Genomic DNA, 27,871 nt, shown 5'->3' on the forward strand with positions numbered 1-27,871 from the left:
GTAATTACTATAGGATTTTCTCTTGTAGTTACCATGAGGATTACATAATATATCTTAAACTTATAACACCATATTGTAAACTGATAGCAACTTAACTTCAATACAATTCATAAACTACATTTTTGTTTCTCCTTTTCCTCACATTTTAGGTTTACAATTTACATGTGCTTTATACTATATAACAGATCATTATCATTATCATTTTACATTTTTTATACTCTTAAACCACAGTTGTAAGTGAATTACACCACTATTACCATACTGCAGAAGGTAATCAAAGCTATATATTTTCCATTACCAGTGAGATTTACACTATTTTTTTTTATGTTTTTATGACATTAATTAGTGTTTTCTTTTATATCCACTCAAAGACCATCCTTTAGTATTTCTTGTAAAGCAAGTCTGGTAATGAATTCCCTCAGTTTTTATGTATTTGGGAAAGTCTTTATCCACCTCCTTGTTTCTGAAGGACAGCTTCACCAGATACAGAATTCTTGGTTGACAGTTACTTTCTTTCAATATTTCAAATGTATCATCCCATTCTCTCCTGGACTGAATATTCTGCAAATATTCTTATGGGGGTTCCCTTATATGTAATTTATCTTTTTTTCTCTTGCTGCTCTTAAAATTCTTTGTCTTTGATTTTTGATAAATTCTTTACAATGTGTCTCAATGTAGTTCTAGTTAGGTTCAATCTATTTGGGGTCCTTTGGCCACATGGATCTGGACATCCATTTCTTTCCCCAGCTTCAGGAAGTTTTCATGCATTACTGCTGTAAATATACTTCCCCTTTCTCTTTCTCTTCTTCTTCTAGAATTCCCATAATGCAAATATTATTTCATTGTGTCCCATAATCCCATAGGCTTTCTTCACTCACTTTCATTCTCATTTCTTTTTACTCCTCTGACTGGGTAATTTCTAATGTCTTATCCTCCAGGCCACTGATTCTTTCTTCTGCATGGCCAAGCTTACTCTTGAAACTCTCTAATGAATTCTTCCCTTTAGTTATTATACTTTTCAAGTCTATAATTTCTGTATGGGTTTTTTTTTTGTGATTGGTATTTCCTTGTCAAACTTCTCATTTTGTTTATGCATGGTTTTCCCAATTTCATTTAGTTTTCTGTGTTTTCCAATAGTCTCCTAACTTCCTAAAAAGAATTATTCTGAATACAATGTCTGACAGTTCTGAAATCTCCATTTCATTAGTCAGTTATTGAAGCTAGTTTCTCTGGTGGTGTCATATTTACCTGATTTTTCATCATCTTTGATTCCTTATGATGGTATCTGTGCATTTGAATAATCAAGCACCTTTCCCAAACTTTGCAGTTTTGCTTTGTCAGAGACAGTTATTTACTAGTGAGCTCAGCTGGGTTTCCGGGTATGTTTGCTGGTAATGTCCTTGAACAGGTGGAGTCTATTAATATGGTCAATTTGGGGGCAAGACAATTATTTGAACTCTGAGAATGGGGATGTGGACTGTGCCAGTGGCTGAGAACAGGTAAACAAGACTTCTGGCTTAGTTCCCTACCAAGTGAGGTTGTAGATGGGCTTTGCAGGTGCCTAGGCTCTTGTGAGGCTTACTAAATGGTAGGGAACAACTACTATATTTAGCAATTGATGAGGCTATGAATTAGCTCCCCTGTCCTGGAAGGCAGCAAAATGAGACCCATTGCTGTACACCTCATGGTTGGGGAACCCAAATCGGTCCAAATGTTGCACTGAATTCCATGGACAGCAGAAGCCACAGGCTATGCTCTGTGCTGAACTGCCACTGTATGCAGGGATGCTGAATGAACTATGCAGCTTCCCACATGCTCTGGTTAGGTTCCTTGGTCAGACAGGCTAACGGCTATATTCAGCAGGGCTGCAAATTAGATTCCCTACCCAGGCACAGCAGGAGAAGAAGCTCTAAAGCTGGTAAAGTTCTTTGTTTTCTTAACTCCAACCAACCCACATACCAAGCTGAATAAAGCCGCTGGTTGAGAATACTCCTTGTACAATGCAGGCAGGAACTCAGCCAGCCAAGATCCTATGTGCTAATTGTTGTAAGCCCCTCACTCCTTCTCTATCAAAGTCAGATTCTCAGTGGTTGTGCCCCACAGTTTGCCCTGCAATCCCTGTGGTGCAAGATCAGATAAGGGCTTCCACAAAGTGACCCACAATGCTGGAGAGGGGGTTGGTTGTCCCTATGGGCTCTCTTTTCCCACTGAAGGAAGCTGAGGATCAGGGTAGATCTCTCTACATGGTGCTGTGCTGGACTGGGAGAGGGGTAATGTGGTCAACATGTAGCTCTCTGTTTCTCTTAGTCTTGAAATGCAGTCTGTCTTGGTCTGTGTTGTGCTCTTGGTACTTTAGCTTCACCCTCATATTTTAGAATTCTTTCAGTGGTGTCTTGTTCTAAAATAGTTGTTAGTTGTTTTTCTTGTGAAGGAGAGTGAAGTCAGGAACAACTTACGTTTGTCATTTTGGTGATATCATTCTCAAGTCATTAGTCCTCGATAGCTTCTTTGCTTGCTGGCATAATAAAATATTGCAGGCTCACCTTGCATTATTTCCTGTCTCAACCCTAAATTCTCCAACCTCCTAAGAGCCACAAGATCATAATCTGGATACCTCCGAAAGTCTTATTCTTGCACATTTTCCCTTCCAAATCAGTTTTTCACGTTAAATAAAATTCTTTTTAAACTTTATTAAGATTCCAGTAAATGCATTATTAAGCTGGGAGGAAATAAAATGTTCAGTTTATTGAACCTTCCTATCTAGGAAAATGGAACTATCTTCTTTGCTCTTCTTTGAATGTCTTCCAGGAATGTATCATAGTTTTCTTCTAGAGGCATCAACATTTCTAAGGCTTATTACTAAGTATTTTATGAATTTCTCTTATAAGTTATGATTTATCATCACTTTATTCTAAACACTCTAATCAATTTTAAGAGCTTTTCAGTTAAATTCCTTAGATTTAACTATTAGACAATCAAGTTGTTAAAAAAAAAAGTTGGCTTTTCTCCTTTCTAATACTTACATACAATTTCTTTTTCATATACCATTAGTTAAGACCTGTCTGTACAATATTTAATAATGATGCATGAGACAGACTACTGGGTTTTTATTCCAGACTTTTATGAGAACGATTCTTTCTCACTGCACTGTTACATGAGGTACGTGACACAGGTTTCTTAAAATATGTTTTATAAAGCTAAGGAAGTTTATCTTTATTCCTAACTTGCCACAGATTTATTTCAGAATAAAATGCAAAGCTTTTCCAATACCTGCTGAGTTAATCATGTCATTCTTCTCTTTTAATCTACTAATGTAGATTAATGTATAAATTACAATAAATTTCTAAAAAGTGTGCAATCCTTCACTCATAGAATAAACCCCATTTCCATGTTCTAAGGCATTGGTAAAAATTATGCATAGTATCCTCTTTAATCTTATGTAATTCATTTATTTTACTATTCTCTTTACATGTTCTTGAGTGGAATGATTAATTCATCATTTCCAAACATTCTTGTTTTCTAATAAATGCATTTAAGAATATATACTTTCTTCTTAAGACCACTTTGGCAATATCCTAAAGTATATGATGTATAGTGTTCTCATTATCATTCATTTCCAAATAGTCTATAATTTCATTGTTTGCTTTTATTCTATAACCTGAATGTTTAGAAGGCTTTTTAAAAATTTTTGAGTTGATAGATTTTGTTTGTCTTTTACACCACTTTATTTTATTTCACTGAGGTTAAGAAACATACCCTGGATAGTTTCTACTTGGAGGAATTCATTAAGATTTTTTTCATGATATGATCAACTCCAGGATATTTTTTTCCCATACATCTTTGATCATCCTTTGTCTATGCTTTCATTTCAGTTACTTTATCTCCACTTACTTATCTGCAGCTCTCATTTAAGTACAGAGGTCTCCTACCACCTTCCATTCAAAAACCATGATAATATGACTCTACCAGATTGTACAAACACATACACACACACACACACACACACACACACACACACACACACGCATGCACACACAGGTGTGTCCATGGACTCACACAATTCAGTCCATGAAATTTTTGTTCTTCAAAGCTAAAGATGTAGTATTGCTCCATCAAGAATATCATATCACTGCATAAACATGTTCAGTTAAGGAGAAGAGAGAACTCTGCATTGGCAAAAACAGAAAATCTCTGCTCTGAAAGGATCAAAGCATATTGCATGTCAGAATTACAAGGTGCTAAAGCCAAATGCTCTAAATTACTCACATTGCCAGGTTACCCTAAGATGATAATTTGAATAATAATCTTTCCTTAAGTAAGTCCTAAAAATAAAGCTTACTGAGAGTCAGCTTGTTGACTCTCTAATTCTTATATTTGATCGATCTTAAGCAATTCAAAGTTCTTAAAGCAAATGAAATTGTGTATAAAATATTTCCATGGTATTTTTGATATAATACCTTCCCTTACCCTCACTCTACCAAACCTTTATCCTCTAGATGAACAGAAAGGCCAAATTCTCCTTATTTATTTTTTCTTGTATTTTTAATCTTTCTGTCTTTATGGTTATGCCTGTTCTGGACATTTCACATAAATGACATAATAGAATATGTCACCACTTGGGTCGGGTTTCTTGCATTTGGGATAATGTTTTCAAGGTTCATCCACGATGTAGCATGTATCTGTACTTGATTCATTTTTATTGCTAAATAACATTCACTGAATGGATACAGCACATGTTGTCTTATCTATTCATCAGTTAAGAGAGATTTGTATTTTTTTTCTACTTTTTGGCTACAATGAATATTTCTATGAATATTTTTTTACAAGTTTTTGTGTGAACATGTTTTCTCTTGGGTATATATCTACGAGTAAATTTTTGGGAAATTGTGAAGAGCTACCAATCTTATTTCCAAAGCAGCAGCACCATTTTAAATTCTCATTAGCTATCTATGAGAGTCCTAATTTTGCCACATCTTTGCCAAAACTTGTTACTGCTTTTCTATTTGATTATAGCCATCCTAGTGGGTGTAAAGTGGTACCTCATGTGGTTTTGATTTGCATTTCCCCAGTGACTAACGAAGTGGAACATCTCATGTGCTTTTTGGTCATGGATGTAACTTCTTGGGAGAAATGTCTATTCAAATTCTTTGCTGTTTTTTTTTTTTTTTTCAAATTATTTGCCCATTTAAAAAATTTGGTTTCTTCATGTCTTTTTAAGTCTTTGTATTTCGATGGAAACTCATTCCATATATTCTTTATTGTTGTTCACTGAAAATAGTTTTTCAGTAACACTGTTGTTAAATGTTAATCAAGTTATGAATTTAAAAAAGGCACACAAACAAAAAAAATCATTTAAAAAATTTCTCTTTGGATTGACAAGTAATAATGATAATGTCCTAAACTGATTATCATCCATATCATATTTAAATCCAAATCTGACTTAAGTACCCATGGTGATAATCAGTGTAGCAATTTAATATATATAATATATATATATATTATATATATATATAAAACTAGTACATATGTCTTTATAAATAGAATGTGACAAATGTTAAGGAAGGGAGCACCTGGTAGAAGAGATGCCTGATCCAAACTTGGTAAGACTTCCTGGAGGAGGTTACATGTGCCTAGTCATCAAAGATGAATAGAAGTTAGCCAGGCAGAGTGCCTGAGTGACTCAGTTGGCTAAACGTCTGACTTCAGCTCAGGTCATGATCTCTCGCATTTTGTGGGATCGAGCCCCACACTGGGCTCTGTGCTGACAGCTCAGAGCCTGGATCCTGCTTCAGATTCTGTGTGTGTGTCTCTCTTTTTCTGCCCCTCCCCACCCACACTTTATCTCAAATATAAATAAACATTTTAAAAATTAAAAAAAAAAGAAGTTAAGCAAAAGAGGATGGAGGTGCATATGAATAGTATGGATAGTAAGACTAGCAGGTGTAAAGGAACATTCAAAGTAAGATAAGACACTGTAATATACTGGAAGAAATGAAAGATGTTCCAGACGCCCATATACTAGGGGTGGGTGAGGTAGACAGTGGAATAGGGACCATATGGCTGCAGAAATAAGCAGAAGGCAGATCACAAACAGTTTCATAAGTCATGCAGGAGGATTTATCCTTGTGCTGTTGAAAGGTGTTTACATAGAGGAACGGCATGATCCAGTTTAGGCTTTAGAATTTACTAGGATTGTATGATGGAGGAATATGGATGAGAGGAGAAAAGACTGGAAGCCAGGAAGCCAATTAGGAAACTATACCAGTGATACAGGAGGGGAAATATAGTGATTTGAACAAGCAAATAGAAAGCAATGCAAATATTTAGTAAAAAGGAATTGCTAATATAACTTGTTGAAAGATACATTCATCATTCAGTTAACTTCTATTTATTGTGCTTACTACGTGTCAGGCTCTGTTCTAAGTATTTGGAATAAAGCAATAGATAATTTTGGAATAATTTGGACTACAGAAGAAAGATAATGTGCCTGCCCTTCTGGAACTTATATCCTAGTGGGAAAGAAAAAATAACAATACCTAAGTAGATAATTTATGGCACACAGTTATATGTCCAGTATCACTCCCCTCTCGCATCAGTTCCTTTCCAGATGCAACCAAACAACTAACAACTGTCACTTCCAAATTAGATCATATCCTCTATTTCAAGTACTTTTTGTGACTTCTGGAGCTTAACTCCCTGCTTACATATGAAACTCATTATCTGACCACTTCATGATATTAGTAACTCTCTCTAATAGAGACTCCAGATTCTAGCCCAGCTCTATGGGCTTCCTGAATGCTGATATACCTACCTGGAGTTGCTTATTCATCATCATAAAATGACCCATAGGATACATCTTTCAGGTTGACAGATCACTGACCCTGTCGTGACATCTTGAAATATCTGACTCTGACATTCCAGTTTCCATCAACAGCCCATCACTTCTGACTATAGCTCCATTTGACCATTAAAGGTAAATTTGTCAATCTTACCTTTGGGCCTTCACTATAATCCAAAACACAGATGCTGCTTAATAAGTATTGCTAGTCATTCTAGGACATTTATTATTCCTTGCTAATGGATTAACACATAGTGATGCCTTTATCAAGCAAATAAACTGACATTAGAAAGGACAATTTAATGGGATGACCAAATCAAGTACCTCAAATGATTTTTAGGCAAGTGAAGGAACTTATAACCTATCTTAGTTATAAGATGAATAAGGCCTGAGGATCTAAAGTATAACATGGTGACTAAAGCTGATAACACTGTATTGTATAATTTAAATTTACTAAGGGAGTAGAATGTAAATGTTTTTACATGCAAAAAAGTAAATATGTGAGGTAATAGAAGTGTTAATTAATGCAATGGAGAAAATCCTTTCACAGTACGTACATACATACATGTATTGACTCACGATGTTGTATACTTTAAATATTTTACAATTTCACTTGTTCATTATCTCTTAATAAAGCTGGAAAAATACAAAGTGAAAAAATAAAAATAAACATGACCTAGAAAAGAGGAGATTTTAAGGGCATTAAAATATTTAAAAGATGACCTAAAGAAATGGGATTAAGATTAGTTTTGCACATGGTCAGTGGACAAACTAAAATGAGACATGAGTTAACTATTAGGGTTTGAAACTTGCAAGCCTTTGTTTTATGGAGTGTATGGCTATTATTATAAGTGTGTAAACATTTCAAACTTTTAAAAATTTAATTTCAAAATGTATACAGTGGCTATAATGTCAATAAGAGATCTAAATATTTTCTCCTTACTTATTGGTCTTAGTAAAGATACCAAGTGCCTTTATAACTTATAATATTTTAAAAATAACTATAGATATTTAAATCGAAACAAAGCTACAATCACTCCTTCTACAGCAAGATAGTAAAATCTTACATAATTGTGCCAAGATACATTTTATATGACTTATCTTTTATCATAGTATTAACATGTCAAGTTTCTTCAAATTGCACTACAATAGTTGAAAATTGTTATTAAGCAAAGATCCTCTTTTATGGCAAATTAGAACTAAAGATAAGAGGATCCTTATCCATTGATTAGCACTTGCTTCAGAAGCACATTATTTAGGAGTGAAGAAACTCCTTAAGAGTTAGTTTATTCAGTACACAGAGTATACTTTATCAGTTACTACTAAAGAATTAAGGAAGAAATGCATTTTATTCCTCTAAATAAAAGGGGAAAATGCAAAAGTGTCGAAGAACTATTTCACAGCTTTTGCTAGCTCAGAATCATATTTAACAATCTTAGAAGAATTTCAATTTATAAGTTTTAAAATCTCATCACATAAAACAATAAATGCAAGGAGATGATTAACATAAATTTCAACAGAAAGAGAGAGCCAGGGAAGGGCCACACAAAGGGTTTTTTAAGGTTACAGTATTTCTCGAATTCTTCAGTGGGATGATTGGTGTATTTAGTCAGAGTTCTCCACAGGAAAACAACCAATAGGATGAAGACTGGCTCACACAATTATGAAGGCTAACATGTCCCAGGATCAGCAATCAGCAAGCTGTGGAGGCCATGATATACTTCCAATCCCAGGGTGAAGACAGGAGAAGACCAATGTTCCTGCTTAGGGACAGTCAAGTAGACCATTCTCCCTTACTCTGCTTTTTTGCTAATCAGCAAAAGCAGGTGCTAATCAGGACTACAAGGGATTGGGAGACAAGGCCCACCCCCACTGGGGAGGGTAATCTACTTTATTCAGTCTATTGATTCAAATGTTAGTGTCATCCAGAACTATCCTCAAAGGCATAACCAGAATATTTAGCCAAATAACTGGGCACCCATGGCCCTGTCAAACTAACAGAAGATTAACCATCACAGTTTGCTATACTGGTATTCACTGGCATTCACAATTATCTCCTTAAACTATAATCATATGTGTGTATATTCTCTTAAATGTACAGTACGGAACACTGAACTCAAAAATATTACCATGACAAGTGGCACTAAAACACATGTTATCAAATGTAAAAACATTAAAACCAAAAAAACTCTAAAATTGGGTTTTGAATAAATAAATGGAGAAGAGACAAATTCTCCTTCCACAAGATTTCAATTTAATATATGTAGATATTCCTCTTCCAGAGATGAACTTATCCTGACCTCATCCCTTGAAGGAGGCTAGACTTAGTGATAGAGTAAGGAAAGAGTAATAGTAAACTTACAGTGGAGAAACATGGCCAACATTACCCTAACCAGGTGATGAAGATTCACATCATCATTGAGGCTGTGTTGATATCATGTACCCCTGAGAAGTATACTGCACCTCCCTGGTATTTTATACCAAACATCCATAACCCAGTTTACTCATGAGCAAAACATCAGATAAATCCAGATGGGAGACATTCTACAGAATACCTGGTCTGTCTTCTGCAATACTGTCAAAGTCATGAAAAACAAGGAAAGGCTGAGAAATTGGTGCAGGACACTGGAAAAACGTAACAACTAAATGCAATGTGGTACTCTGAATTGAGTCCTGGAGCAGAAATAGGTTATTAGTAGAAAAAACTGGTAAGTTCAAATCATGTACTAATGTTGACTCCTAGGTTTTGACAAATGTACCGCGATGGTGTAAGATGATAACATGAGAGGAAAGCAAATCGGGGTGAGGTGAACTCTCTGTACTATCTTTGCAACTTTTCTGTAAGTCTAAAACTACTCAAAAATGGAAAAGTTTATTTAAAAATCTATTGGATTTTGGCTGTTGACTCACTTGCTAGGGTGGTATCATCTATGGAGGCTAGTCTGATTTCAAAGCTGGAAAGATGCATTTGTGCTTGTCTCACTTGTTGTGCATGTTAAGTACTCCAGGAGACCAAAAATAGATTTTAGTCATTAGAGATGGCAAACCAAGACCTCGGCTCAGCACTAAACGTTTTTAAAAGCACAAAACCAGCAACAGTGAGATTTACACATAAGATAATCCTGAGGTTGCTGTTAAGCTTGAAGGACAAGACAAATCTATTTGGTTCAAGATATAAACATTATACCTTTTTTTATGCAGAAAAGGTAGCATATTAAGATTACAGAATCAAACAAATATTTGTCATTAAAATTTTTACAATATTTTTTAACAAAAAATTTATAATGATTGTTAGAATAACATGTCATAAGGAATAATGTCTCTCTTAACTTTGGATTTTTCCAAATATTTTAACTCTCTAAAATCAAACTTAAATGTTCACTTCCATATTGAGATCCATTTATAAAGTCTTAAATTGCTAAGCAAAGCATATCAATCATGAACAAGTATTTTTGGAATTACTACTATATATCTGACACTGAGTTGTTATGTGGATTTTTTTAAGAACTATAATATACTACCCCTCTCCTTTAGTATTATTAATCTTATTGAATATGTAAGACAAAAACATATCAAGTACATCCATTGCAGCAACTTGTGTCTTGCTCTGTCATTACTTTTCATGCCCTGATTCCATAGGAGGTAATTTTTTCCAGGTCAGTTTTCACAAATATAAATGATTTTTTAAGTGCTTGAAATTCACATGGTAAAAAAATCCAATGTGGGAGCAGTATTAACACATAATGAGATGAATTCAGCTTAGACCTTCAAACCAGTATGAATATCAAAGTGTACAGGATGGAGCAAACCAATTTCAAACTGTCCAATTTTAGTTTCAAAATAGTTACGTCTAATCAATGTGAAAAAAGGTATCTCTGGATGGAGTGTTCCATACCAGATGTCCACTGTTTCCTAATGTCTATCATTCCTAAAAAACTACTTATGGGGGGGCACTTGGGTGGCTCAGTTGGTTAAGCATCCGACTTCAGCTCAGATCATGATCTCATGGTTCATGAGTTCAAGAACCACATTGGGCTCTGTGCTCATAGCTCAGAACCTAGAGCTTGCTTTAGATTCTGTCTCCCTCTCTTCTCTCTCTGCCCCTCCCCTGCTTGCGCTGTCTCTCTCTGTCTTTCAAAAATAAATAAATGTTTAAAAAAATTTTTTTAAATGCTTATGGATAACAGTGAAGCAAGGGGTACTTTTTGCTTTGGTTTCAGTTTTTGTTTTTCAATATCAAGGGATTGCTGTGTGGGGGAAAACATCTTTTTTCTCTTCATCTCTCTCTCTCTCTCTCTCTTTAAATAGAGGACCAACTGCTTTGACCCATCAAGAATTTTCCACACAGCCTTACATTACCATGCTCTCAGGATTAACAAGTTATAATAATCAGAATCTCAAAAAACTTCTGAGGAAAATAAAAATAGAATAAGATGAGACCCAGTGTTAGCCAAAAAAATTGTCATTTTCTAGAAACTGAAATTGCCTCATAACATGAGAAAAATGAACTCAGAGCTTGATTCAGATTCCAATTCTTGTATTAAAATATATGTAGGGAAAGAGATATTTGGTATATTTTTGTATCAACTTCACTTTAAGCCTGAAGTCAACACTGGTAACAAACAGGCTATAGATGTCTTAAAAATAACTCAGAAAAGTGGAGGTACAAACACATTCTGGTGTAGTATTGCTCTTTTCAAATACATCTTTCTATTTTATTCCTCCATACTGGCATAATGAATAGTGCTATTGCTGTTTAAGACTTAAAACAGCTGCATTTCTAATTTTGGCAGATTATGAGGGATTTTTACATGGGTTGCATGTTAAAAGCAAAGAAACGACATGCCAACCAGCAGAATGAAAGTGCTGGGCAGATGGTGGCACGGCTGAGCTATTGAATTGAAGTGTTAAGAGCCACCACCAATCATGGGACATCCAAAAGGAGTATTTGGCAGCTTTTCAAGTGAAGCCCAATACTTTACCTCAAACAAAAATAATCCATGCCCATGAAGCTTTCGGAAAGACACTCTCCAATTGGTCTTTGTTAACGGGGGCAGCCTTCAATGATCTTATTTCACTGATTTTGATGGTATATACAATTTTGACTTTCTTTCCTTCCTTTCTAATCCTCTAAGCCCTCCTATCGTAGGGGTGTGTGTGTGTAGTGTGTATGTGTGTGTGTTGGGGAGGGAGAGAGAGAGACGGAAAGAGAGAGATGAATATGGAAACAAACTATATGTTATAAATTTTTCCCATTACCAAGGGAATTATCGCTGCATAAGAAGTCAAGAAAGCATTCCAATATGTCTTCACGTGGAAAAAGGAAAAAAATATAAGATCTTAAACAATTGTGATCAATATTAACTTTTATTGATCAATCTTGACCAATACATTTTTAAAAATGCATTCAGAATACTGCTATGTAAATTTCCCCAAAACCCAGAGAGATGATTTTCCTGAATACAAACAGCTGGGCACTATATCAACGAAAGGTTTGGCCTTCAAAAATAGGTTTTTTCCTCTAATTCAAAGCAGCTTATGAAGAATGAGGGAAAAGTTATATGACTGTTTTTTACTAAATATTCTACAATTTACATTCACTAAATGTTGTCTTTTCTAACTTGGACAACATCCATTGCCAATTGCTGGTATTTTATTATATTTTGTATGTTTTTGTAAGCCAGCAAAAATTTATTTTTGGAAAACATGTGAGATAAAACAAAGAAATGAAGCCATCCATAAGTTGTATCAGTAGTCTATATCCCATACCACGATGCTGTATTATTCTTCCTGACCTATTTCTTTTTTTGCTCCTATCTACTCTTCCTATCTCCTTCATTTCTCAGATGATTTTACAAGATCCTTATATCCTAGGTAATGTGTTAGATACTGTGCATTATTATCATGTGAATCCTCAGTCTGAAGGTGAGGAAACACACCCAAACACTAAATAGCCTTCCCCATGCCACAGAGCTAATAATGCACTGCTGAGAACTTCACTCAAGCACCTTGGTTCCAGAGTCTGCGCTTTTAACAACTTGGGGTGTTCTGTGTAGCATGTAATGAGATAAGATAAAGAAATTAAGAAGTCTGCAGAAATTGAATATTGTGGCAAATACAAAGAATCAGTGTGGTAAAAGTAATACAGTATTGACTTGCGCCATATTAAAGGTGGCCCATGAATTAATAAAACAGGTATATGAAGTACCCTGTTTTGGGTACTAAAATCTGACGAATTTGTCCTACAAGGAAGTTACAGGGTAATATGGTGGACAATTTCTCCCTTGAGGTTTTGGTAATAAATTTACTACCAAAACATTCAGGTGTGTTAATTACAACATTCCTCTAAATGTCACATCAAGGAACATTTCAATAAAGGCATTTCTGCAGGGTATGGGGGGTATGTATGTGTGTACAATTTGTTCTAGATTCTTAGGAGTGAATTTGGTTTATCTCACTGCTCTGTCTAATAGAAATTTTTTTGACAGTGAAATGCTCCATATCAATATGGAAGCTATTATTTAATGTGTCTATTAAACACCTGAAATGTAGTTAGTGTGACCAAGGAACTCAGTTTTAATTTTACTTATTTTTAGTTAAATTTCATATAGCCATGCACAGTTATTAGTGTAGACAGGGCAGAACTAGAGAAATGGTTGGGTTGCCTATCTCTCAGCCAATTCTCATGAACAGAATTTCATGTTTGTATAACAGATAGACAAAATAAAAACCCAAACACTTTTATTCTCCAGTTTGAGCCAACAACACAAGAATTTTGTGCTAATTCAACATTAATAATTTTTTCAAAGATTCTGACAGAAAAAAGCCCTATTCATATCACCTCTGTATAGAAGTGAGCCAAGGAAATACCTATTTATAAGATACGATGGTTGCCTATGTTTTTTTTTTTATATTAGGGTCTGGTTCTATAACTCATTTACTTCATTACCTCTGATGTGTAAAAATCTTCATTTTTGAGTTGAAATGTAATTTTTGAAAATAAGCCCCAAATAATTCAGAATCAAATCTGGTTAATGAGGTAGAGGTTTTATAAACCAATTTATACAAAAGGGCAAAGAGAATGAGTGTACTAGTACCTTAGTATATTTCCTAGAATGATTCTAAATATGCAAAGTTCTCTGAGATCCTGTTGTACATTGAAGTGCTAACATAGTAAGATTGACATACATGAGATTGTTGAATATCCACTCTAAGAAGCAAATATGAAGAACTTCTTGTTGCACAAAGACCAGAAAATACAGAGGAAAATTCCCTTTTGTGTGGTTTTCATTACCCCTGTGTTCTTTTTCCTGTTTATCTGAATGAGTTATAATACTGGCTTCAATTAGAGAAGTAATAGATGAAAAGAGAAGAGAAGGAAAAACTATGATTTCTGGCTGGATATCCACTTGCCAGATGGTGAAGAACTAGGCCTTAGGCTAATTCTGTGTGAACAGAGGGGCTTGATATGTCTGTCTCTGAAAACCACAGTATGTACACAGCCAGAGATCTATGGAGATTTAGATTCTGGTTTTAGAACACATGACTCAACTTTTCCTATAGATCATGCCAGCTGACCCTTAGGCACAGACAGCTGTTCTGTTAGGTGGATAAAGCAATGGTGCTCTGATGTGAGGAGCGGGGGTGGGAGGTGGGGAGGAACAGCAGGAAAGGTCAACCAGCATCTCAGGAGATCAGTCCTTGGTCCTTCTAGACATGGAAATAGCTCCAGGGTCACCACTATGAGTTAGTCCAAGTATGGAGTACTGAGGGTCCAGATGAGGAAATGACAATAAACTGATGAAGGCAAGTGAGATTCGAATGGGGTATATGGAGAGATGTATCAAAAAGGGGTGATTGCTGAATACATTTTAGAAAGAAAGGAAGAACATTTGAAAGAAAAGAATAGTGGGAAAAAGTGATTGAAGGAAGAATGAATTGAGTTAGGTAGCAAATGAGTTAGTTGGTCATGGTGATCAGCGTAATCCAGGAGTTGTGGGAATTCAAAAGGAAAATAATTGGTGTTTTATGAATTAGGCCTTATTTTACATGACAAATGTTGTGAAAGACATGGAAATACTTTGAAAGTAGAACTGGATTTCTAAAAATAATTTCTAAAAATAGTTTTTGACAACATGTAGAAGATAGCAAGAAACCAGAAAAAAAACATTAGTCAGATGATAATATTGGTATTACTAAGAGATTAGGGCTAGGATAGGCAACTCTAAGAACTGAAATTCAATTCCTACAGAATAGAATTGTGGATACCATATATAGAGTAGCAATTTAACAATTTGCTTACTGGTTTGTTCATTTTGCTAATTCAAGTATCCATCTATTCACTCAACAAATAAACATTAATTGCAACTGACTACACAGGTCCTGAGGATTCAATATAAAAATACATGGATCTTGTTTCAAGAACTGTGTAGTCCGGTGGGGTGGAGGTGGGACAGGAAGGCACAGTACCTCACATTTGCCAGGAATCTTATGAAAGACTTTATATTTATCCTCATGAAATATACAGCCTAACACTATAGTAAAGATATTGCCATTGGTATTTGACAGGTGATGGATAAAGACTCGGGGAAAGGAGATAACCTGCCAGTAATTATGTAAGAAATAAATGGAATCTCTAGGACTCAGCCCAGTTTTTGGCTGGAAGTCCACTAATTATTAAACTAAATTTACATGCATATATGTCATAAAATAACTGTGATGCATATTTCTGAGTTAATATACAGAAAGCACTTAGAACAGTGCCTAACAAATTATAAAAGCTATATGTCTTTATATCATCGCTAATGTTTTTCTTTTTTTAAAAAAAAAAAAAAATTAACGTTTATTTATTTTTGAGACAGAGAAAGAGCATGAACAGGGGAGGGTCAGAGAGAGAGGGAGACACAGAATCTGAAACAGGCTCCAGGCTCTGAGCTGTCAGCACAGAGCCCGACGCGGGCTCGAACTCACAGACTGTGAGATCATGACCTGAGCTGAAGTCGGACGCTCAACCGACCGAGTCACCCAGGCGCCTTGCTAATATTTTTCTTAAAGCATAACATGGGAAAGATATTTTTATTCAAAATTAAGCGAGAGAAATGTAACACAGCAGAGTTCAAAATGTGCATAAAGTTTTTGAATGAAATAAGATTCTTCAAAGAACTTTTCCCTTTAGGGTTTGTCTTATGCCCTATGTTACCTGGGGAGAATGTTTTCACTCTGCCCTGACACTTAGGGTTCCTAAAATCATACAGGAGCAATGTACTGTTGTACCATATCTCTCTGGATAATCCACTCTACAAGGAGACACATAATCGAGAAAACTAACAAAGTAAAGAAGAAGTGCTCTGAGCCCCCAAAACCCATTTGAGGTCACAAGTTGGGAAAGATAGAAAGTCTATGGAAATATTCCAACAGCCTGATCTTTGTATTCACTTTTCTACAAAAATGATTTAACGTAGTACAAAGAAACTAAAATGAACTTTACTTGCAACATAAAGAAGGAAAGAGAATTAATATTAATAATAATAATAAGGAAATACTGAAGACACACTTAACAGAAACCATACTTTGAAGAAAAGAGTAATGACATGTAATCTTACATTTAACTTTTCCATTATTACAAAACCACCAGCACAGAGTTGGACAGGAATTGGCACCACTAAGCCTGGAAAACTTAGATGTCCAAACCAACTACAAAGAAATATAAAATGGGTACTGAAAGGCCAGGTCTTTTACAACCTTAATTACTCAAGCAGTATTAACACTGGGGAGGTGCTTCCCATGATTAATGCTCTCTTCCTAAAAGGAGAGAAACAAAACTATATCTACATAATGTATTCTTGGGGACATAATAATGCAGTGACCTAGTGTATTCCTCTCATGGTTTTCCTCTTCCACTCATATTTCACAGGAGTATAAAACATTGCTAAGCAGTATCTTACATGTGTGAGAAATGGATATAACCGGCATGGTGCCATATAAATCAATAATTTACACTTCCTATAAAAGATAGAAGGACCTTGCCAGAATTTTGTTACCATATATTTTTTCTGGCTTATGGTTTATGCACTGAATCCTAGTAATATAAAAACATGGTCATAAGGATTCCTTAAATATAGTGATGCTCAGACACAATTTCAATGTTGATCAGAGTTGTGAAATTGTATCATGGGATCTTATTTAAGAAGGGGCTTGGTTACTTTATTACTTCATATTTTTGTACTGTAACTCTATGAAGAAGAGACTTCAGGTTTTCTTAACCTGATCACAGTTTATATATTGTATTAAACAGTTATTTTTTTATGAGGAAGAGAGGGATAAGGGTTCTGTGATAAAAATCATGTCAATGGAATTTGTAGCTCATTACTGGTTTTGTTGTTACAAATACCATCAATATTTTCCTGAAATATAAACTTACCATGGTAGGAATTCTCTGAACAGAACCTCAATAAATCCTGTTTACTGGTCCAAGATCAAAGGGTTAAACTGAAGTTGAGGTAATGTTAATAGTGACTAAGCACTTAGATTCAAATTCTGGTATTCCCTCTACTACTCACTGTAGGATGTGAGCAAGTTAAAATGCGTATTTTGTACCTTTTAAGATCTCTGATTTCACTACTTCCCAGAGTAATTGTGAAAGAAACATTACTTATGTAAACTGATTCAAAAGCTTGCTGCTATTATGTAAACAAAAATTTCTTTCTACCTAACTCCCATATCTCCATGAGTCAAATATTACTCTCTGTGAGAGAGAAGTGGTCTACGTGTAGACAGAATGGATATACCTTCTCAGACCATTTGGTCCATGGGTTTGTCCCAGAGGAGTATCCCCACTGTGGACTGCTAGCCAAAGACCATATACTTAGAAGAAAAAAAAGTATTTGTGTTACAGTGAATTTGGGAAGAGATTTTCAAGAGTTATGCTTCATATTAGCAGGCACCAAAGTTCTGAAGAGTCCTGCAATAAATAATTCTTTTAACATTGTTTGACACAACAGCTTTCAAAGTTATCAGACCAGGATTCCCTTTTGTGGTATGTTTAACAACAATGAACATTGTGAGGAAAGGCTGCTTAGAGTGTGAAGAGTAGAAGCAACCAGAAGAGCTAACATTTATTGTGCAGTTGCTATGTGTAGAAACTCTCTGAAGTGCTTCACATGTGTTAGCTTATTTTAATTTTTATTTAAAAAACATTTTTCATGTTTATTTACTTTTGAGAGAGAGAGAGTGAGAGAGAACAAGTGGAGTGGAAGAGGGGCAGAGAGAGAGGGAGACACAGAATCTGAAGCAGGCTCTAGCCTCTGAGCTGTCAGCACAGAGCCCAACGTGGGGCTCAAACCCATGAACCATGAGATCTTGACCTAAGTCAAAGTTGGATGCTTAACCAACTGGGCTACCCAGGTGCCCCAAGTTAACTGATTTTTAATGTTTGCAGTAACCTTACAATGTAGGTGCTAGTGTTGTCTCCATTTTACAGATGAGGAAACTGGGGCACAGAATGCGTAAATGTCTTCACAAAGATGTAAATAGTACAGAATAGAGAAAGGATATGAAGTCAGATGATCTGGCCCTGGGAACTGTACTCAATATTTATGAATACCACTTTACCAGCAGACTAAAGAAAATATGGAATCCGTGTACTATTAGCCTTGTATGATACTTTCACCCTGTATAATTTTCTTTTTTTATTAAAAAACAAAGAAAATAACACTCAATCCTAGAGATTATGCAACTTGTACAAAATCACAAAGGAAATTAATGGTACTATATGCCCGAGAAATTAGTTTTCCAGCATCTTGGGACAGGAGCCAAACACACTGAACAACACTTGAGAACAAGACTTGATGTGAGGGAAAGAGCATGTGATCACTCTTAGGTAGCTGGAGCTCTCATTAGAGTCCTCTTCATTTTCTCATTTTCCTACATCAACTATATCCAAGTGGTTATAGATCTCTTCAATTTTAACTCTAAAATATTTCTTATTCCCTCTACTTCATTTTCAGCTCTTCAATCACTGCCTGAAAATAGACCCACAACCCTTCTGCTTGGGCTATGGCACTAGCTTTCTGAGGCTCCCATCTCTAGATGGTGTGGAACTAATAACCAGCCACATGTGGAAACAGTGCTTTGCAAAAGTTACAAATAATACTGCATAATCTATTGTAAAAACTAGTGAAAAATATCTGAAAAAAATGGAGTTTTACCATTAATTAAAGAAGGAAAGTTTCAACATTTAGTTCTAAGACTTTAAAATTGTAATCTTGAGAAATTCTTATAGTCCTCATCTATTTTCCATTTAACCACCTATAAACACACACACACACACACACACACAGAAACACACACACACATTTATTGGAGGTCAAGCCTCCATAAAACAAAAAAGAAAGAGTTGAGTCACGTGAATGCAGTGCTATTACTAATTTGCATTGCTACAGCTGAATTATCAGACTTTGATAGAGATTCATCACGAGAAAGGCTTCAGATAAATTCCATGAACTTTGTTTTATAGTTCAGTACTATACACTTGAACCTGACTTTGGTGTTAGTAGGAAAAACTTTCATCTGTAGTGCTTTCCTACTTACTCCATAACAATGGTAGCAATCCTAATCCTTTGCTTAGCAGACAAAGAAAATTTGCCAGTGGTGGGAGTGTGCATGGTGGGGAACTTCCATGGAATTATTTCTTTTTTTTTTCCTCCAGAACCCAACCCATCCACCGATGAGCAATGTTTTCCTGGCTTACTGGGTCTAAATACACTAGATCATACAAGCCCTGTTTTTCAAAAAGAAAAGGAGAGAGAAAACTAGCAAATTAGCCAAAAGCAGCCTGGTTAGTACTAACAGATGATGAAAGACCTTGGCAGAAAATGACTTAAACAATAGAAAATTCTTGATGTTGTCTGAAGAGACAAGAGTATATAACCTTCTTCAAAATTAATCTTTCGATATTTTCTCACATTTTACTCTACTCCTATGTCAGAACATGTTCCTGTTGGTGGAAAAGAACCAGATTACATTTATGTTGAACTACAGAGTAAAATTTAATTTTTCATGGGGAAAAACAGAAAATTTAGATAAATGAATTTTAACAATAAAATTATAGTCTTTAAGAGGAAATTTTCCAGCATTGTTTATGTTCTGAAACTGGTCTAAAGGCAGCAGAGGGGATGTCCAGTGTTTTGTTCTCTTACTTCCTTTACCCATTGCATTTTGAATGAAGTCGATCCTTCACCACACCTTCAGGAAATGGCATATTTCTCTGGCCAATTACAGCGCTCCATATTCTTCAGGGACTGGGTCAGGAATGAGCTATTGATATGAGCTCCCTGGTATCCAATTATAATGCAATGCATTATATGATATGATATGATATGATATGATATGATATTTTATTAGTACCCATATCACAGGCACTAATTTCTGGTAAGGGCTAAGTCAGTGCACAGCAAGGAGACTTGAACTTTAGTTGACTATTGTGGATATACCGAGAAACAATATTTTTACAACAAATCAATATTTTTATAAATTTTGGAAATGTGATAACTTCTAATGTGAAAGTCACTAGTCAATCAATCAACTCATACAAATTTATTGAGAACCTTAGGTCTATGGTAACAAAAGGATGTGGGGGTTGGGGGAGGAAGAAAATGTCAAACAGTTGTAAGGTTGGTAAAGACGAGTATAAACTGAGACACAGGGGCAGGGGACTCTCAGGGGACATGTGTGGCTCAGGAACAGGAATGGCAAAAATGGATGGTAATGTAAATCAGATTATAGACACATATAACAGGCCCAACTAGGGTATAGGAAAACATGAGATACTAGAGACTGCATCAAAGTGATGTATGACATGCAGGTGGTGGCCTGTGTGCTGTGGGGAGAGAAGAAGAAAGAAAAATGGTCCTAAAATGGTAGGGAGTTAGTGACTGAAAACTACAGTCAAATGGCAGCACCTAGGATGTGGATTTGGTAGCAACAGGCAAGATGAAGGGGGTGTGCCGGTGTGAAGACCTCAGAGTTGGACCAAGTCTTATTGGTGAGCTCAGGTGTGGGACTGTGCTGCAGGTGACTGACAACAAACAGGAAGGAAAGAGGCCTGGGAAAAGCCAGGACTGTAACGCGGGTAGGGGAGGTTTTAAAGAAAAATCATTTTTAACATTTATCGAGAAAATCACAAGGCTCAGCATTAGAGTAGGAGAGGAGGGAGGAGAATATAGTTGCCAAAGAAGCTAACGGGGAAACGTTGGAGATCATCAATTAAACATAATGAATGTGTGTACATATAAATACGTATATTACATATATTATATGTAATTATATATGTTTAATTAAATATATATAATTGTATATTTAAGGGTTAAATGACACTGGGGAAGTGAGACTATGTGGAGCAAAAAAGTTGAAAGGCTCCAGGTTCAAATCTGCAGCTAGGCTGTTATAGAACAGCTCCTTTTAAATACCAACAAGATAGCTGATAAGAGCAGGAGAGGCCTTCCCGAGCCTGGTGCTGGGGCAGCAGGTAAAAAAAAGGTTGCCCTTAAATGCCCTCTGAGCAATCAAGGCCAGGGAGATGGAGAAGAGAACATGGAATGGAAAGGGTGGATGACAAAAGAAGCGGAACGTAAACACAATGAGGATTTTGGTTCGCAAAGACAGCGAGGAGAAGCGCAATGCAGTTCTCGGTGCTATGAAGCAATGCAGAGGGCCACATCGGGTCACTGTGCCCAAGAGCAGGTCCTGCTCTATGACACAGAGATCACATGCACAGAGGCAGCCCCTTTCAACAGCGCAAGCACACCCACACACAGCTTGCATTCAATCTGCCTGGAACTGCTATAAAACACTTGACAACAAAAGTAAAATGGAAAGGAAAATAAATTAAATTTTGAAATGCAATTTTAAAAATTCTCATATATTTCTGGACATTGCCACAGGCAAAAAAGATTCATAAAACACATTACATTATTTGTGAAGCAGTCTGACTGTGAGTTTGATATGAATTATAGAGAGGATGGATCCAGGGCATGATTTCCCTGAATAATTTATTTCAGGCAGCCCCTACTGCTGAGAAATAGGAAACTGAAAAAAACGACATGTCTAAGCACTAGTTTTTTGAGGCCAGGTGCACTGGTTTCTGAAAGAGTCCAAGAAAGGTAATAGCATGGCAGTTTCTCAAAGAATTAAAAATAGAACTACCATATAATCCAGTTAGATTCCACTAGTAAATCAAAATGATAGATGCACCCTTAGTGTTTATTGCAGCATTATTTATAAGGGCCAAGATATGGAAGCAACCCACATGTCCATCCATTAAGAATGAATAAAGAAGAGTCAATACATGCGCGCACGCGCACACGTGCGCGCGCACACACACACACACACGATGGAATATTACTCAGCCATAAAAAAGAATGAAATCCTGCTCTTTGCAACAACATGGATAGATCTAGAGGGTATAACAATAAGTGAAATAAGTCAGAGAGAGACAAATACCATGTGATTTCACTCAAGGTAGAATTTAAGAAACAAATGAACAAAGGAAAAAAGAGACAAACAAAAGATGACTCTTAACTATAGAGAACAAACTGATGGCTGCCACAGGGAGGGGAGGTGGGGAGTGCTCATGAGCACTGAGTAATGTACAGAATTGCTGAGTCACTATATTGTACACCTGAAACTAATGTAACACTAGACATTAATCATACTTGAATAAAATATATATATGAAAAAATCATAGAACATAAAAGTGGTTGGCATTATCTACAAAAAAACACATGTAAGCCTTTTCTTTTTTGGTTTCTTTAGCAAGTGGCAAACCTATAAACAAGAAAATTATTACTTTTTTCTGCAAAGCAAGTTGTTTCATAGGATCTATCTACACAATGAAAATGTGGTGATCCCAGGACATCACACAATGACAGGTGATCAGCAAAGACCTAGTGAATTGGACTGCATCCAGGCAAAGTCCAGCTGAATTCTAATCAGTGCAACCGAGGCCTGGGCGCTGAACAAGTTGAGGAACTTAAAGAAGTAAAATCTAGAATCATTAAAGCCAATGGGTTTCCTTTAGTCAAAGAAATAACAAACAAAGGAGCAATACAATCTGAGTTTCTCAATAATTCCTCAATTTTAACAAAAATAAACATTAAAAATCTGGGTCTCTTCACATTGCTGCACTGATCATTTTTGTGAGGATCCCTGTACAGCTGTTCCTTGGCACTTTTTTTTTTTAAGTGAAATACACTGTTTTTGTTTTGTTTTGTTTTGGTTTTTTGTTTTTCTGTATTGATACACACAGTCCCATTAGTAACTTGTAAATCCTAAACAAGAAATATAAATCTGGGCAGATTTCTATCTGAGAGCAGCTGCTCCTCGAGATGGCATGGCCTCATCTGCTGTAACTCCTGAACTCTGGTTTCCAACTTGGCCTTGGCTTATAGTAAGCAGGCTTCTGACTTAATGAAAGCAATGGATTCCTACCTAGCCCTGTTGTCATTTCTTGGCTTCCATACCCTCCATACATGTGGGGCCCTAACACCTGTCTTTCACCTCTGGTGAGTTTTTTTGTTTGCTTTTGCCGCTGTCCAAATGATTCAAGGTGATAAATGAAAGTACGCCTGTGTGTTGCTGGGAGGCTGGGGAGACTGTAAATTTGGGAAAAATGGGACAATACTGGATGCAGAAACAGCCAATTCAAGGCAAACTGTTTGCTTTTCCTGAAAAAATTTTGAAAGTTCCTGTAGACAGAAGCCCAAAATTTCCTTTTGGGCCCAATTTTGATGTATGTTTTCTGTTACCCTTAAAAACTTATGCCCAAGATTTCTTCAAATAGAAATTATTAATCTATGGATAGAGAAATAAAAGTACTACCTGACAAGACAACTTCAATAAGATCGCCTTCCTGGATATCGCTAGCCGTTTTCACCAGCTGAAGGATGTTTTCGGAGGTAGGGTCGTGGCGAAAAAGCAGGATCTTATCATACATTCCATAGAAACCACATTCGGGGAACTGTAAATACAGATACCACAATAGGTTAGATGTCAAAACCTTCTCAATTTAAAATAGAAACCAAATAAATGTCAGGGTAAAAACACAGCTAATTATAAAAGTTCAAAGTATCCAGAACACTGAAAGTGGATAGCAAAGTTGATACTGACATACCTCCAAGTCAGGAGGAAAGAAATCACATGTGATAAGGGCAATAAGGACCAAACGATCTTCTAATTAGAGGGCAAGGAAATGGAAGAATATGAGATAAAAATCAGAGAGACTCCTGGCAGTGAGGTGGCTAAGAAATATAATAGGTGGGAAGAACTGTGCATTCTCACAAGATCTATAGCAATCCAGTAGCATAAAAATGGGAATCAGTTTATACAATTCCATTACACATATTGTTGCAATCTGCTTGCAAAAAAAAAAAAGGTGTGTCCATTTTGGCATATTCAAAAATATGAGACGACTCAATAAAACTGATCATGTTCTGTGCGGGCTGAAGTATTATCTAGATTCTTTGACTCAGGAAAGCACCAGAGGAGACAAACCAACTCTCCTTTTTGTTATTGCCCATACATTGCATTTAATTTTCATGCAATCTAAGTTAAATAGATTATGAACAATAGTTAAAAGTCAATTTGTTTTATTTTTTTTAATTTATTTTTTAATATATGAAATTTACTGTCAAATTGGTTTCCATACAACACCCAGTGCTCATCCCAAAAGGTGCCCTCCTCAATACCCATCACCCACCCTACCCTCCCTCCCACCCCCCATCAACCCTCAGTTTGTTCTCAGTTTTTAACAGTCTCTTATGCTTTGGCTCTCTCCCACCCTAACCTCTTTTTTTTTTTTTTTCCTTCCCCTCCCCCATGGGTTTCTGTTACGTTTCTCAGGATCCAAAAGTCAATTTGTTTTAAATACATCAGGCTTAAATTCCCTCCACAGGGATAAATCCAAGAGTTTATTACTCAAGGATTATCTCCCAATAGCAGGCATATAATGAGTGATATTTTATAGGAGAAAAATCTAAAAAATTTTAACGGTAACAATTACTATTATAATATTAACAATTAATATTATTCCCTGTATTTCCCATCTCCCTCCTAAAGCAAGAAAAGGTTCTAAATTCAGACCACAGTCCTAATGTATAATTCCATTTTAAGAGTAGAATTATTTGATCAAAGGGTAGAAACATCCTTAAGGATCTTAAAGCGAACTTCAAACCATTAATAAAACTACCAATCCACAATCTCATGGGCGGTGTTAAGAGTAGGTCCATCTGCAGTGGCATTGGATATTTCTGTTAAAACAATCAAACAACCTAAGTTAATTTTTATGTGTAAAGGACTCTTTTCTCACATACAACTTTTTCACATAATTATTAAGAATTATGATTTCTTTTATATGTTGATATTTGTAATGTAGTGGGAAAGGTCATAGTCAAGGAGAGAATACTGTCTTTTTTGTTCATGTAACAGGATGGGTCTGACACTAAAGTCAATAAAAGTGTATTTTAAGGGGCTACTGTCATGGAAAAATGTCCAGAATGTGGTTATCTTCTGCAGATAAACACATTGTATTGTGAATTCCTCTTTATTTTTTCTTATTAATAAATTTAGGGGCTACATTCAAATGACGCATTTTGTATAAATTAAAATTAAGTATATTCAGATCATCCTCTTGCTTAAGAGTCTGTTGGTGACCAAGCTTAAAACTACTTTGGGGCGCCTGGGTGGCTCAGTCGGTTAAACGTCGACGTCAGCTCAGGTCATGATCTCATGGTTCGTGGGTTTGAGCCCCGCATTGGGCTCTGTGCTGACAGCTCGAAGCCTGGAGCCTACTTTGGATTCTGTGTCTCCCTCTCTCTATTCCTCCCCCGCTTGCACTCTGTCTCTCTATCTCAAAAAGAAGTAAAGATTAAAAAACAAAACAAAACTGCTACTACTTATCACTTAGAAAAGCTGGCTTCCAGAGCACCCGGGTGGCTCACTCAGTCAGTGAAGTGTCCATCTTCAGCTCAGGTCATGATCTCACGTTCCTAGGTTTGAGCCCCACGTGGACTCTGTGCTGACAGCTCAGAGCCTGGAGCCTGCTTCAGATTCTATGTCTGCCCCTCCCTCACTCGCACTCTTTGTGTGTCTCTCTCTCAAAAATAAATAAGAGTTAAAAATTAAAAAAAAAAAAAAGTTGGCTTCCTTAAAGCAAACACAAGAGCTGAAATGATGTTACTGCTTTCGTTGTGCTAATTAAAAGAAAAATAAGTTCTTTTTTGGTAATAAAAATATTTTATTATTATTACTTTCTTAATACTTATTTATTTTATTTGAGAGAGACAGAGCATGACCGGCGGGGGGGGGGGGGGGGGGGGCGCAGAGAGACAGCGGAAGGCACAGAATCTGAAGCAGGCTCCAGGCTCTGAGCTGTCAGCACAGAGCCTGACATGGAGCTCAAACTCATGAACCATGAGATCATGACCTGAGCTGAAGTTGGCTGCTTAACCAACCGACTGAGTCACCCAGGCATGCCAACAATATTTTTAGAGTACAAGGAGGAAAGAGTACTGTTTTATAGGGAAAAGTACAATACCATTTTCCCTAACTTAAAAGCAATGAATAGTTCATATACTATTTTAAAAATCAACTTCACTGAGATATAATTAACAAATAAAATGGACAGAAGTCTGTATTTCGACAATCATCAACACTCATGCAACCAAAGTCACAATCAGGCCAGAAAACGTTTCTTTTAAATGTTTATTTATTTTGAGAGAGAGAGAAAGTGTGTGCATGTGAGTAGGGGAGGGGCAGAGAGAGAGAGAATCCCGAGCAGACTCCATGTTCAGAGCCCAACTCTTGGCTCGATCCCAGGAACAGTGAGAAATCAAAAGTCGGATGCTAGATCGACTGAACCATCCATGCACCCCAGGCCATGAAACATTTACATCAACCTCCCCCAAATTTTATTATACCCTCTTGCAGTTGATGCTATTTACAATGTTGACCCTATGCACAGATTTGCTTTTTGTCACCATAGTTCACCTGCTACAGAGTTTCATACAAATGAAATCATACAGTATATACTATATACTCTTTTCTGGCTAACTTCTTTTGCTCACTATATTTTTGAGACTCATTTATACATACTGCCTTTGGGAATCCTCTCTATTTATCAGTTACTAGTATTTCATTACATGGGCCTAGGATAATTATTTACCCTCAGATGGACATTTGTATTTTTTTTCCAATTTGTGGCTATCACAAATAATAATGCTATGAACATTTATGTGCAAGTATTTTAGTGGGTGTTTCTCAATTTTTATGAGTAAATAGCGAGGAACAGAATTTCTGGGTCATATAATTGTATGTTTGACTATATATTAACACATTATACTTGTTATTGGTGCTTTATACTAAGCCATAAAGTCAGGTAGGGTCTTTTTTTTCTTTTCAAAATTGCTTTGGACATTATAGGTCTTCTGAATTTCCATACACATTTTAGAATCACTTTGTAATTTCTACAAAAAAATCTGCAATGACTTTCAATGATATTACATTGAAACAAACATAGATCAGTTGGGTAGGACTGTATTTTAACAATGCAGAGACTTGTACTTTATTATGAACAAGATATATTGCCCTATTTATTAGTCTCTTAAATTTCTCTCAAAAATGTTTTGTAGTTTTCATTGTACATGTCTTAGATATATTTGCTAAATTTGCCTTTAAGTATTTGGTATTTTTGTGCTATTTTTAAAATTTATTTATTTTTGAGAGAGCACACAGGAGAGGGGCAGAGAGAGAGGGAGAGACGGAGAATCCCAAGCAGACTCCACGCTGTCAGCTCAGAACCCAATGTGGGGCTCAAATTCACAAACCATGAGATCATGACCTGAGAAGAAATCAAGAATTGACACTCAGATGCCCCTTTATGCTATTTTAAATAGTTCATTAAGGTATAATTGACATACAATAAAATTCACCCTTTTTAGTGTGTAGTCCTGAAAGTTTTTACAAATGTATATAATAACTACA

The 27,871-nt window shown here is 36.0% G+C and overlaps 1 protein-coding gene across 3 annotated transcripts in view; it reads right to left on the reverse strand.

Annotated features, from left to right (window-relative positions):
- The window catches only part of PRKD1 (protein kinase D1), a 328,453-nt gene that overhangs the window by 118,655 nt on the left and 181,927 nt on the right, over window positions 1–27,871 (reverse strand). For all 3 annotated transcript variants that reach the window (XM_042942892.1, XM_042942891.1, XM_042942890.1), the window contains exon 2: window positions 23,714–23,852. In XM_042942892.1, the coding sequence (XP_042798826.1) occupies window positions 23,714–23,852 (139 nt within the window). The remainder of the gene's footprint in view (window positions 1–23,713; window positions 23,853–27,871) is intronic.

The sequence above is a fragment of the Panthera leo genome, chromosome B3, assembly GCF_018350215.1.
Source record: "Panthera leo isolate Ple1 chromosome B3, P.leo_Ple1_pat1.1, whole genome shotgun sequence".
Taxonomy (NCBI): Eukaryota; Metazoa; Chordata; class Mammalia; order Carnivora; family Felidae; genus Panthera; species Panthera leo.